A 14,258-nucleotide genomic window follows, 5' to 3' on the forward strand; every position below is an offset into this window, starting at 1 on the left:
TAGAAAAAAAACTCGAGAAATAGAAGAAAAAACCAGAGAAAAGAAAACTAACTAGAAAAACTACAGAAAAAACTAGAGAGTAAAAGACAAGAGAAAATACAAAAAAAACTAGATAAATAAAAGAAAAAATAGAGAAATAGAAGAAAAAACTAGAGCAAAAAAAACTAGAGCAATCGAAGAAAATACTAATAGGTTTAACTTAGAAAAATACTAAAAAATACTAACAGGTTTAATTTAGAATTGTCAAGTCACACAGAAGAACTTGCAAAATAAAAACACTAACACCATCAGACGAAAAAGGTTTATTTCTTAAACTTTACAAAGAAAAAAGATTTATAAATCCAAGTTTTGAAAATTGTCACATAATTCATCACAATTCACACTAAAAAAATATTAATCAATGAAACTGGGTGCCTTTCAACTTTCTTCAACACCAAAGAAAAAAAGAATTTCATCAAAAAAATAATAAGAGAAAATATATTTAGAAAAATACTAATACTAAGAAGAAATTAAAGAGAAAAGAAGTATGAGAAAAAGCCAAAAGCAACTGCTAAAATATTTTCAATTGTGAAAGCACAGGGAAAAACATGCAAAATCAAAACACCAACACCACCAGACAAAAAAGGTTTACTTCTTAAACTTTACAAAGAAAAATTTATCTTTATAAATCCAAGTTTTGAAAATTGTCACATAATTGATCACATTTCACACATGTTATCACACACTAAAATATTCAATGAATCTAGGATAGGGCTAAAATAATTCAGGTTCTTCTGGGGTGCCTTTCAACTTTCTTCAACTTCATTCATTCTAAAAAGAAAAAGCATTTCATCAATCCTTTTAGGCAAAAAGTTGTATTTTCAAACCTGACATCATTATCAAAAGATATTACTCATTATTTTACTTTAGCCATCTTTCATGGATAGACAATACATTCGTGAATGCATTTTGTTTTATGCCAATTATATTTTAGCTATTTTCAATAAAAAGAATGTGTCACATGCATATATTCAACCCAGAAATATGTCACTATTTAATTTGACACAGAAAAACTGGGTACCACCCTTCTGAGTACTACAGAATATAAATCACATGGAAATCAGAAAAATTTCTCCCAAGTTTAAAATAGTAATTGCTGGTCTTTTTCATGGATATTTATTGTAAGACCACCACAGGAATTATAGTAATCAGCCAGACTTGTTCAGCTGTTATAGCATTAAGTTTCATCATTGGTTTCACACATGGTGACCATAGAAGCAAATTTCAATTTGATTGTTGTCATCTCAACAATGTAGTGGCTTTTTAAAATCAAATGCTGGCCATCCATGACAAAATCAAATTACCTCAGTGCAGATATCTTGTTCACTTTCCAATCAATGTACATCTGACAGTAAAGTTCATATCCACGACTCATGTTGCACTCTTGACCAGGGAAAATCTTGAATATTACAAGAACACATGATTAATATAAAATTGCATTTTCAACTATCTTAATTATTGTCTAGTTTTTGGTCAGGCATTCTATGGTTACTTCATCCCTCTATATAAATATGCTATATTTATTCAAAGCCCACCACAGGAATTTATCATTGGTGACCACATAGGGAGCATAGAAGCAAAGTTCACTTAGCAATCTTAACAAAATTGTGACAGCCTGACGATTTTCATGAAGATCCTAGTTGCAGCAAATTCCCCCTTATAATAAATAACGAAATATATATCCGGGCAGTTGATATGTATTACAAAGTCACTACAAGAATTTCAGCTGCAAGGCTAATATAAATTTTGAAGGAACAATCAAATTACCTCTGCAAAAATCTTGTTCACTTCCAATTTTCCTCTGACTGTAAAGTCCATATCCACAGCAGCTAATGTGGCTGGTTGCACTCTTGATCAAGGAAAATCTTCAATATATAAAGAAGTTATTATTAAGACAAAATTCAATTTTCAACTATCTTAATTATTGTCTAGTTTTTCGTCAGGTATTCTATGGTTACTTCATCCCTCTATATATAACTATGGTTGCTATATTTATTCAAAGACCAGCACAGGAATTTATTACTGGTGACACAGAGTGAGTATAGAAGCAAAGTTCACTTTATAATCTTAACAAAATTGTGACTGCCTGACGATTTTCATGAAAAAGATCCTAGTTGCAGCAAATTCCCCCTTATAATAAATAACAAAATACATATCCGGGCAGTTGATATGTATTACAAAGTCACTACAAGAATTTCAGCTGCAAGGCAAATATAAATTTTGAAGGAACAATCAAATTACTTCTGCAAAAATCTTGTTCACTTCCAATTTTCCTCTGACAGTAAAGTCCATATCCACAGCAGCTAATGTGGCTGGTTGCACTCTTGACCAAGGAAAATCTTGAATATATAAAGAAGTTATTATTAAGACAAAATTCCATTTTCAACTATCTTAATTATTGTCTAGTTTTTGGTCAGGCATTCTATGGTTACTTCATCCCTCTATATATAACTATGGTTGCTATATTTATTCAAAGACCAGCACAGGAATTTATTACTGGTGACACATAGTGAGTATAGAAGCAAAGTTCACTTTATAATCTTAACAAAATTGTGACTGCCTGACGATTTTCATGAAAAAGATCCTGGTTGCAGCAAATTCCCCCTTATAATAAATAACAAAATATATATCCGGGCAGTTGATATGTATTACAAAGTCACTACAAGAATTCCAGCTGCAAGGCTAATATAAATTTTGAAGGAACAATCAAATTACCTCTGTGCAGAAATCTTGTTCACTTCCAATTTTCTTGTGACAGTAAAGTCCATATCCACAGCAGCTAAAGTGGCTGGTTGCACTCTTGATCAAGGAAAATCTTGAATATATAAAGAAGTTATTATTAAGACAAAATTCCATTTTCAACTATCTTAATTATTGTCTAGTTTTTGGTCAGGCATTCTATGGTTACTTCATCCCTCTATATAAATATGCTATATTTATTCAAAGCCCACCACAGGAATTTATCATTGGTGACCACATAGGGAGCATAGAAGCAAAGTTCACTTAGCAATCTTAACAAAATTGTGACTGCCTGACGATTTTCATGAAGATCCTAGTTGCAGCAAATTCCCCCTTATAATAAATAACAAAATATATATCCGGGCAGTTGATATGTATTACAAAGTCACTACAAGAATTTCAGCTGCAAGGCTAATATAAATTTTGAAGGAACAATCAAATTACCTCTGCAAAAATCTTGTTCACTTCCAATTTTCCTCTGACTGTAAAGTCCATATCCACAGCAGCTAATGTGGCTTGTTGCACTCTTGATCAAGGAAAATCTTGAATATATAAAGAAGTTATTATTAAGACAAAATTCCATTTTCAACTATCTTAATTATTGTCTAGTTTTTCGTCAGGTATTCTATGGTTACTTCATCCCTCTATATATAACTATGGTTGCTATATTTATTCAAAGACCAGCACAGGAATTTATTACTGGTGACACATAGTGAGTATAGAAGCAAAGTTCACTTTATAATCTTAACAAAATTGTGACTGCCTGACGATTTTCATGAAAAAGATCCTAGTTGCAGCAAATTCCCCCTTATAATAAATAACAAAATACATATCCGGGCAGTTGATATGTATTACAAAGTCACTACAAGAATTTCAGCTGCAAGGCTAATATAAATTTTGAAGGAACAATCAAATTACCTCTGCAAAAATCTTGTTCACTTCCAATTTTCCTCTGACAGTAAAGTCCATATCCACAGCAGCTAATGTGGCTGGTTGCACTCTTGACCAAGGAAAATCTTGAATATATAAAGAAGTTATTATTAAGACAAAATTCCATTTTCAACTATCTTAATTATTGTCTAGTTTTTCGTCAGGTATTCTATGGTTACTTCATCCCTCTATATATAACTATGGTTGCTATATTTATTCAAAGACCAGCACAGGAATTTATTACTGGTGACACATAGTGAGTATAGAAGCAAAGTTCACTTTATAATCTTAACAAAATTGTGACTGCCTGACGATTTTAATGAAAAAGATCCTAGTTGCAGCAAATTCCCCTTATAATAAATAACAAAATATATATCCGGGCAGTTGATATGTATTACAAAGTCACTACAAGAATTTCAGCTGCAAGGCTAATATAAATTTTGAAGGAACAATCAAATTACCTCTGCAAAAATCTTGTTCACTTCCAATTTTTCTCTGACTGTAAAGTCCATATCCACAGCAGCTAATGTGGCTGGTTGCACTCTTGATCAAGGAAAATCTTGAATATATAAAGAAGTTATTATTAAGACAAAATTCCATTTTCAACTATCTTAATTATTGTCTAGTTTTTCGTCAGGTATTCTATGGTTACTTCATCCCTCTATATATAACTATGGTTGCTATATTTATTCAAAGACCAGCACAGGAATTTATTACTGGTGACACATAGTGAGTATAGAAGCAAAGTTCACTTTATAATCTTAACAAAATTGTGACTGCCTGACGATTTTAATGAAAAGATCCTAGTTGCAGCAAATTCCCCCTTATAATAAATAACAAAATATATATCCGGGCAGTTGATATGTATTACAAAGTCACTACAAGAATTTCAGCTGCAAGGCTAATATAAATTTTGAAGGAACAATCAAATTACCTCTGCAAAAATCTTGTTCACTTCCAATTTTCCTCTGACTGTAAAGTCCATATCCACAGCAGGTAATGTGGCTGGTTGCACTCTTGATCAAGGAAAATCTTGAATATATAAAGAAGTTATTATTAAGACAAAATTCCATTTTCAACTATCTTAATTATTGTCTAGTTTTTCGTCAGGTATTCTATGGTTACTTCATCCCTCTATATATAACTATGGTTGCTATATTTATTCAAAGACCAGCACAGGAATTTATTACTGGTGACACAGAGTGAGTATAGAAGCAAAGTTCACTTTATAATCTTAACAAAATTGTGACTGCCTGACGATTTTCATGAAAAAGATCCTAGTTGCAGCAAATTCCCCTTATAATAAATAACAAAATATATATCCGGGCAGTTGATATGTATTACAAAGTCACTACAAGAATTTCAGCTGCAAGGCTAATATAAATTTTGAAGGAACAATCAAATTACCTCTGCAAAAATCTTGTTCACTTCCAATTTTCTCTGACTGTAAAGTCCATATCCACAGCAGCTAATGTGGCTGGTTGCACTCTTGATCAAGGAAAATCTTGAATATATAAAGAAGTTATTATTAAGACAAAATTCCATTTTCAACTATCTTAATTATTGTCTAGTTTTTCGTCAGGTATTCTATGGTTACTTCATCCCTCTATATATAACTATGTTGCTATATTTATTCAAAGACCAGCACAGGAATTTATTACTGGTGACACATAGTGAGTATAGAAGCAAAGTTCACTTTATAATCTTAACAAAATTGTGACTGCCTGACGATTTTCATGAAAAAGATCCTAGTTGCAGCAAATTCCCCCTTATAATAAATAACAAAATATATATCCGGGCAGTTGATATGTATTACAAAGTCACTACAAGAATTTCAGCTGCAAGGCTAATATAAATTTTGAAGGAACAATCAAATTACCTCTGCAAAAATCTTGTTCACTTCCAATTTTCCTCTGACAGTAAAGTCCATATCCACAGCAGCTAATGTGGCTGGTTGCACTCTTGATCAAGGAAAATCTTGAATATATAAAGAAGTTATTATTAAGACAAAATTCCATTTTCAACTATCTTAATTATTGTCTAGTTTTTCGTCAGGTATTCTATGGTTACTTCATCCCTCTATATATAACTATGGTTGCTATATTTATTCAAAGACCAGCACAGGAATTTATTACTGGTGACACATAGTGAGTATAGAAGCAAAGTTCACTTTATAATCTTAACAAAATTGTGACTGCCTGACGATTTTCATGAAAAAGATCCTAGTTGCAGCAAATTCCCCCTTATAATAAATAAAAAAATATATATCCGGGCAGTTGATATGTATTACAAAGTCACTACAAGAATTTCAGCTGCAAGGCTAATATAAATTTTGAAGGAACAATCGAATTACCTCTGTGCAGAAATCTTGTTCACTTCCAATGTTCATTTGAAAGTAAAGTTCATATCCACAGTTAATGTTGCACTCTTGTCCAAGAAAAATCTTGAATATAAAAAGACATTATTAATATAAAATTCCATTTTCAACTATCTTAATTACTGTCTAGTTTTTGGTCAGGTAATCTATGGTTACTTCATCCTTCTATATATAACTATGGTTGCTATATTTACTTCAAGACCACCACAGGAATTTATTACTGGTGACACATAGTGAGTATAGAAGCAAAGTTCACTTAGCAATCTTAACCAAATTGTGACCGCACTGACAATTTTTATGCAAAAGATCCTAGTTGCAGCAAATTCCCTCTTATACTATTGAAATAACAAAATACATACCCAGGCAGTTGATATGTATTACAAGGCAGTGACAAGATTTTCAGCTGCAAGGCTAATATAAATTTAGAAGAAACAATCGAATTACCTCTGTGCAGAAATCTTGTTCACTTCCAATGTTGACCAAGGAAAATCTTTAATATAATAAGACATTATTAATATAAAATTGCATTTATAACTACCTTAATTATTGTCTAGTTTTAGCAGAAGGCACACAAACAGTAAAGTAAAATACTTAACTTTGACCAGACAGCACAACAATCTTGCTCAGAAAGGTCCGCGAACGGTCCACGTGTATAGTTTTCTTCGGCATCGCCATTTTGAATTCGGCCGGGCGAGTCTTGAACTGATTTCTATTTCAACTGTTCTCTTGACGTTCGTCTTGATAACTAGCTGTTGAGATAAACGTTAATGACAAAATCTTCAGTTCTGCTTCAGTCTATGGGTACGAAAATTGCTCAAGACATAAATTTTCAGTAAAAAATTATCATCATTGCAGGCAAAATTAATCTCGAAACTTTAGATAACCTTGTACGCAGAATATTTCATATTGTATATGGTTTTTTGTTATTTCTGACCGACAATTAGCAGAAGGCACACAAACATCAAAGTAAAATACTTAACTTTGACCAGACAGCACAACAATCTTGCTCAGAAAGGTCCGCGAACGGTCCACGTGTATGGGATCGCCATTTTGAATTCGGCGGCGGCGAGTCTTGAACTGATTTCTATTTTCTATTTCAACTGTTCTCTTGACGTTCGTCTTGATAACTGGCTGTTGAGATAAACGTTAATGACAAAATGTTCAGTTCTGCTTCAGTCTATAGGTGCGGAAGTTGCTCATGACATAAATTTTCAGTAAAAAATTATCATCATTGCAGGCAGAATTAAGTTCGAAATTTTAGATAACCTTGTACGCAGAATATTTCATATTGTATATGGCTTTTTGTCATTTCTGGCCAACAATTAGCCGAAGGCACACAAACATCAAAGTAAAATACTTAACTTTGACCAGACAGCACAACAATCTTGCCCAGAAAGGTCTGCGAACGGTCCAGGTGGATGGTTTTCTTTGGCATCGCCATTTTGAATTTGGCCGGGCGAGTCTTCGCATTCATCTTGACAACTAGCTGTTCAGATAAACCTATATACAACGAAAAAAAAGGGTTCGGCTCAGCTACACTGTACTCCTTAAGGAAGGCCTACGGCCTTCCCGTAGATTAGTGTAAAGGCCTACAAGTGGGAACTAGCAGCGTGCGGGGGACCAAAACGCTCTAGGCAAACGGTCCCCCTACTGGGGTCGGACAAAGCAACCGCAGATTACGCATATAATCGCCGGAACCCACCTTTTAGTCAACGGCGAACTCTTCTTCTTCGAACAATCTTCAATCTTGCTGAGCTTCGATCTTGCTGTCCACCTTCGATCGCCACCAATCTAAAGAAATTTTTTTTTAACGTTGAGATTAGTTTCATAGGCAATAATTACCATGTGATCTTAGCAGATCACGTGGTATGATAATGTACGACAACATGCCGATCAACTCCGAACATCATCGTGAGCGATGTTACTATAAACGAATCACTAAACGCCTAGAAAAAAGTTGTCCTTTCCTATATTTCAACCTTTTAAAAGCAGTGCATTCTAGTTTTGTTTTGAAGCACAATTTGTTTTTTGCTTCTAGTTTTTTGGTTTCGTTTTAAAAGGTGAATTGTCTCTGTGTGCCGAATTCTTTGTATTTCTGATGTCAAACAATCCTGTTCTTTTTGGTATCATAAATATAAGCTCCTTTGTTTTGGAGACATACAACAGTTTTTTTATATTTTAGCCAAAACATATAGCAGCAATTACAGATTCACTAAGTTCATTCTCATCTTGATTCACAAATTTTTAAAGGACTTGAATCGATTCCATGCGGTCTACAATAGCTGGGCGAACGTCTTACACCTAAAGTCAGTCAAAGATTGTTGTATCTCAATTCTTCAGCTTCAGTGGTTCTTTAGACTTAGCAATAGTTTATTTCCCTTTCTTATCATTGCATTCCAGTTTAAAATTATAGTTTATATTGTATTTCCAGGCATTTATTCCATATTTCCCTTTCTTATCATTGCATTCCGGTTTCAATTTATAGTTTATATTGTCAGACAATAATTGTCTTTCCAGGCATTTATTCCACTACATATCTCCAATATTGTAAAAGTGGTTCTTTAAACCTCAGATCAAAACATTGGCAAAAACAATCTGAAACACAAAATATTAACATCAGACTCTGATAAAACAACATTGAATCAACGTTTAAACAATTCTACTTCCCCTCATTCTAAGGCTACTAAATGGTGCTGACCCCTCTTATATATCAAACTACATGCATCAACCTGCCTTGGCAAAAAAAAAACGGGCTTTAAAGAGTTAGTTTTCCATTTCTTTTCTTAGCACTTAATCGAATGTTTCAAAATACAAACTAATTTGGCAACACAGGTCCCACAATTATGTCAAACACCGAATACATGGTCTGAAATAATTCGCCATTCCTCTCGCCTCTCGACTGAAGGCGGATTTTTTAATAAAATTAAACCACAAATCTTTCTTAAAACTACTGCACCCTTACTGAAGTGTTCGGTTGGGGCATGGAATGTTAAAATAAAACAAAAACAACACACTATTAAAAAAAGTACGAAAATTTAATAAAATGGCGGCTTACTGCCTTACCTCGTGGTTTTCAAATCGCCTTTCACTTCATTTCTCGCTGGACTTTTAATCTAACAAAGCAGAAAAAATGAACGTCATTTACGTGAAATAAATGCTTTGGCATAACAAACATTCTTACTCTAAAACGTTGAACTAATGCAAAAGAAATCGACCGAAAAAATATTCAGAAAATTCCAACATTCGATGCGCGAGGACGAAGTCATATTAAAAAAGGCAGCAAACAAAAAATACGCTTATAAGATATATATCTAGATATACTTATAATCGGAATATCTTTTTCTCAACAAGCTTCACTTCATTAAAATAACTTTATAGTTTCTCTTTAAAACATAGAAAATTAAAAAATTTCCGGGCTTTCCTTCCTTCGCCTTTCTTCTCCGAAATCTATCCTCGTTACCCGGTTTTTCGCGTACTGGGCGTGCCGAATGCCCCCCCTGATTTGTGCACAATTTACCGTACAATTTTATATTATTGATACTGCATGTCTAAATTCTAAAACGATCAATATTTTCAATACATTCAATATTTTTCAGGTAATTAGTTATTGTATTTAAAATTAATTGTGATAATGATTTATTTGATTCTTTCTCCATGTAAATAATCATGAGAACAAGCATAGGCATAGAGTATGGGGGGCTGAGGGGCTCGGCCCCCCCAAGAAATCTTACTGGGGGGCCTCAGCCCCCCTAAAAATTTGCCAAAAAGTAATAATTGCATCAGAGCAATGTTGAATCTTTCAAAAAAGATCTTTATATACACATGAAACGGTATTTATAGTTGATATTATAATATATCGAGCAACTCGGAAAAGCAATTGCGAAATACAGAATTTTCAAGCTGTAAATCATAAAATACATGGCAGCTTGTAAAATCATAAAATACATGGCAGCTTGTTCATTTTATCTTTCATTAGCTTTTCTACCCACAACAGGTCAAAATCATTGGTAAATATTTTCTCCACCTATCGGCCATATGAACCATGACTACCGATGCAACTATATATCAAGAGGAAATTTATTCTATTTAATTTTATCTAATGTCAGAAAGTGTTGCTAGCTAGATATCATGTATCTAAAGTTTAAGCCCCCCAGAAGAAAACAAAACTCTAAACCTATGAGAACAAGTTTCAAAATTCATGTTTGTAAATTCATAAATCCTTGCTCTTTGCACAAAATTCCTCAGTCAGCACTTTTTTATTGCTAAGACTCCCAGTGCAATCAATTACTCAGGCTTTTTGGAAAACCTGGAAGGATGGCCCACAAAATCAATTTGGAATTTCCCACAATTTGCATAACCATCCAGAGCTCCCATTTTCATCATATAATACCAATAAAGATACAGTACAGATATCAGATATACAGAGACAAAAGAGTACAGAGATCAACTGAAGCACTAACATATTGTACATGATCCAATAAACATCTGGGGCTTTTAAGTCTAGGTCATTAATTTTTTTTCATTTTCATTTTGAAAAATATAAAAATCTTTTCATGACATATTGCAAGTCAAGTTGCTCTGAGTAAAAAAGACTTGTAGAAAATTTCAATTGCTATAGTTACCCAGAACAAACACACCCAATGGTGGAAATAGACGATTTTTGCAAACAAGATAACAAACTAGGTTTTAACGCTAAAATGACAGCATTAGTTTTATTTAGTTCTAAATATTTTTGCCTCCAAGCTGAACCTCAAATAAATAAAACTTTTCCAAAACATTTTACAGGCTATATATTTAAAACTTCTATGATCTATCTAAAATAAACAGTCCCTATTTTACGTAGACTGAATGGTTCACGTCCCAGCCAATTGTCTTTAGAATAAACCATGAGAATTTTATCAAGTTACCTTTATTATTTTTCGAATTATCGTGCACGAAAGTAAGGGGAATGACAATTTTAGCTTGCTAAGAAAAACTAAAAAAGTTTTTCATTAATTATACAGAACAATGAAACAAGCTAATCGACTCCTTAAATTTTTAAAACAGGGTAAATCTACATTTTCAATGACCAACACCACCTTAATGAAATCTGCCAATTCTAGAGAGAGCATTTAATAGAGAGAGGCATTTATATCATTAGCACCACCATATTTTGAAGAAGTGAAAATACCACTAAGACTAAATATCAATAATTTGTGATGCCATTCTAATACATACAGCATCAAGTGTTAGTTAATGCAGTTTGTGCATGTAAACTTAAAAAGTCTCCCATGTGTTTCAAAGTCGCAATTTAGGGCATGTGCCTATTGCAAAAATTTCCTCATTGTCAAAGTTTGTGCAAACTGTTTGTGAATGTTTCCAAAACAAAACAATTAAATTACAAATTAAAATTGAACATTATAACCAGACACTCTGAAACACACAACCACACTAGGGACATTAAACATTACTGGGACGATTAAGTTCAAAATGGAAAACAAAATCATGTATTTATTGAACAACTGAGCTGAAATATTTTGATGTAAATAGTTTAATTGTCAATGGAAGTACATATTTAATGCGTAAGATGCAGGTACATTCATTCACAAGATCTGTTAGAGTACTTTTAAACTTGGGTTATCCACCGTTTAAGCTAAACGCCTTTCGAACAACCGGCCCCTGGTGTTTTGATTCGAAGAGGCATTTATTAGACATAGATGCCTAATGCAAACATATGTTGAAGAGAGTAGTTTCAGACGTTTATAGGATAGAGACCGTTCATTGCATCATTTATGAGTGCAATCAAATCGAGTCCGTAAAATGCTGTAATACTATGACACAAGTTACTCAATATTCAATAACCTATCAAGCTCATTTGGAATATACAAAGGAAAAGGAAAGCCCAAACGAAAATCATATTTGATTATATTTATGTAAGAAACTCACCGTAAATGACTGAAGTAGGTTTTCAAGGAGGGACTTTGTTATCCACCATGTTACAAATGAATTTGTTTGGATGCTTCCTTCTAAAAATGCAATATATACCAACTGCAGTTAATCCATACATCTTTAGCAACACTTGTTCAGTTCTAGGCAGACAATTTTTGATATACAATTTCTAAAATTAATAAATATACCTTGTTATTCTGTGAGCTGATAAAAGCCTGATCTCATTTACAATCTATAAGATATCAAAAGTTGAAAAGTTTTACTCATTTGTAAAAGTTATAAGTAATCAGATGATAAAAGGCGAACATGCAGAAGGTGGGTTAATAGTTCACATATTTCCACGCAATATTTGTCCATTACTAGCTGGTAGTCATCACAGTAAACCATCAATTATGAGTAAAAGCAATCAGCTGTAATCGTTCCACATGTTAAATTCCACTTATTCGAATTCGAATAAGCTTTATATCGCTTAAGATTACACTTAAAGAATAAAGCAAGGAAACGGGAATATTTTCAATACCTTTCCGAGCTTGTAGCGCCAACAATTTACGATCTTTTTGCAAGCAAAAACATTTCTTGATTGACCACCATATTGAATAGATCGAGAGAGAAGCTCGTCGTGAACTGCGCATGTGTTAGGTTCAGCATAAATTATTACATCATAGATACGATTACGTAAACTTCATTTGCATATATCGTAGCTAGAGATTTGCCAGGCGGAAAACGGATTCTTATTATAAATATGAGAGCCCAACATATAACCTTAAAGAAAGTCATCATTACTTTTAAACTTCAATTGTTTTGATGGCTTTCTTAAATGTTATATGTTGGGCTCTCATGTTTATAATAAGATTCATTTGCATATATTGATTAGACTGATCATAAATTAAAAAGGAAGACAAAAGAGGTTGCTACCACAACCCGGGGGCACTTTGGGGGAGAAAAACAAACCCCCACTGCGCCCCCATTTGAGGTAGCAGAGAGGAGAGTTTTTAGAAAGATCCCGAAGGATCTCCAACGATACCGCCATAGGCAGCACCGAGAGAAGACAGTCACATAATTCTATTTATTCAAATTAACTATATACTTATTTAAAAGAATTCTAAATAAAACTAGATCAAAATTAACTATTCTAATCACCATGCATTTTCCAATGGGCTGTTTAAACTCTTCGAATGTCATAATGATTGTTGTTCTTCCTAATTTTTATAGAAAAGGAGTACTTCGCACGTAAAGTTAAAGTCTAAGAAACTTTAAAAAACCTCTGCAATCTTAACATTTAGTCCAAAATCGTCTACCACTTCAAGTTCTTTTCTATAGAAAGGTGATCTAGATCCCCTTACACTCGCATGTACCGATCTTAGAATTTCGAAAGAGATTCTGGTTCTCAACCAAGCTATGAAAACTGCATAACGTTCATGGTCTCTTGCTGCTAATTTCTGCGCCAGCTGAGTAAGAAACTTGTGGCATTCAGACCCCATTACACCATTGGTTCCAAGAACAAGTGGGGTAAAGGAGCCCATTTCAACATCTAAAACTCTCTGTTGGTATTTTCTCTTCTTTTCGTTCTCGTGTTCCTTAAAAGTGTTCTGGGTTGGCCGGCCTTGGTTACATCGGGAGTTTACATGCGTTACTCTTACGTCAAAAAATGCAGTAGCTCCACGTAGCCAGAAACCGTTCGCCTTCATGTCCAATCTCGCTTCGGGTCTTATATTAGCCGATCTCAAGTCAAATCTCTCATTATCAAGGGGTTGAAGATGAGGCTCAATTTCCACATTCTTACACACTTTATCCAGTTGCGCTGTTAGCAAATTACGGATTCCATCGTGCCTTTGTGCAACGAACCCACCTTTTTTACAAGAGAGGGCATGATTGATGTTAAAGCGATCTCCACACGCACAATGACTTGGTAAATCGTTCAAAGTTAAATTGTATCTCATTCGTAACGAGTCTCTGAATTCTTGCTTATTGAGGGCTAGACCTTGATCTTTGAGTGGAATCGCATTTAGCCAGGAACTCGCTCCTTTGTCTCGGGATTGCTTTACCAAGAACAGTAGGTCTGGAGAAAGTGTTGCATCAATGTTATCCATTCTTGACTTAATAATTTCCGCTTTGTTTGCTTGCTGCATTCGCTTCAGATCATCTATAGACTGCTCCATCGGTTCCAGAGCCTCACTCTGCCGTTTAATTGAATTTACATGTTGATTAGTAAATAATTTTGAGGCTGCATATTGCAAGGGAGCTT

The 14,258-nt window shown here is 33.7% G+C and overlaps 1 protein-coding gene and 3 long non-coding RNA genes across 10 annotated transcripts; all 4 read right to left on the minus strand.

The window, feature by feature from the left end:
• Positions 1-664: 664 nt before the first annotated feature.
• Positions 665-4,684, minus strand: LOC114523213. 2 transcript variants are annotated; one of them, XR_003686999.1, is made up of 4 exons: positions 4,643-4,684; positions 4,170-4,267; positions 1,344-1,438; positions 665-810 (listed from the first exon to the last, which is right to left on the minus strand). It is a non-coding gene; the product is annotated as an uncharacterized LOC114523213 (long non-coding RNA). The 2 variants fall into 2 exon arrangements; XR_003686998.1 differs by lacking the exons at positions 665-810; positions 1,344-1,438 and adding an exon at positions 3,755-3,794.
• A 462-nt stretch (positions 4,685-5,146) lies between these two features.
• Positions 5,147-5,635, minus strand: LOC114523214. The gene is made up of 2 exons (XR_003687000.1): positions 5,588-5,635; positions 5,147-5,212 (listed from the first exon to the last, which is right to left on the minus strand). It is a non-coding gene; the product is annotated as an uncharacterized LOC114523214 (long non-coding RNA).
• Positions 5,636-5,658: 23 nt separating this feature from the next.
• On the minus strand, positions 5,659-6,571 carry LOC114523215. Its single transcript, XR_003687001.1, has 3 exons — positions 6,530-6,571; positions 6,062-6,151; positions 5,659-5,685 (listed from the first exon to the last, which is right to left on the minus strand). It is a non-coding gene; the product is annotated as an uncharacterized LOC114523215 (long non-coding RNA).
• A 605-nt stretch (positions 6,572-7,176) lies between these two features.
• LOC114523210 lies at positions 7,177-14,258 on the minus strand. 6 transcript variants are annotated; one of them, XM_028544069.1, is made up of 5 exons: positions 12,534-13,647; positions 12,011-12,090; positions 9,149-9,198; positions 7,788-7,876; positions 7,177-7,585 (listed from the first exon to the last, which is right to left on the minus strand). In XM_028544069.1, the coding sequence occupies exons 1-4, from the start codon at positions 12,643-12,645 to the stop codon at positions 7,795-7,797; spliced, it is 324 nt and encodes a 107-aa protein (XP_028399870.1). In that variant the 5' UTR covers positions 12,646-13,647; the 3' UTR covers positions 7,177-7,585; positions 7,788-7,794. The 6 variants fall into 6 exon arrangements, 1 of the variants encoding a protein (XP_028399870.1); XR_003686995.1 differs by lacking the exons at positions 12,011-12,090; positions 12,534-13,647 and adding an exon at positions 10,031-10,049; XR_003686994.1 differs by lacking the exons at positions 12,011-12,090; positions 12,534-13,647 and adding an exon at positions 9,407-9,523.

This window comes from Dendronephthya gigantea, unplaced genomic scaffold (assembly GCF_004324835.1).
Source record: "Dendronephthya gigantea isolate DGI-Jeju-01 unplaced genomic scaffold, DenGig_1.0 000026F, whole genome shotgun sequence".
Lineage (NCBI taxonomy): Eukaryota > Metazoa > Cnidaria > Anthozoa > Malacalcyonacea > Nephtheidae > Dendronephthya > Dendronephthya gigantea.

Excerpts from the sequence above, each read along its gene's own strand:
- LOC114523210 (XM_028544069.1), bottom strand. The coding sequence starts at position 12,645 with ATGCGCAGTTCACGACGAGCTTCTCTCTCGATCTATTCAATATGGTGG. Across the intron at positions 12,091-12,533 it reads GGCGCTACAAGCTCGGAAAG|AAGGAAGCATCCAAACAAAT; the intron begins GTATTGAAAATA and ends TTGCATTTTTAG. Across the intron at positions 9,199-12,010 it reads ACCTACTTCAGTCATTTACG|ATTAAAAGTCCAGCGAGAAA; the intron begins GTGAGTTTCTTA and ends CTGCTTTGTTAG.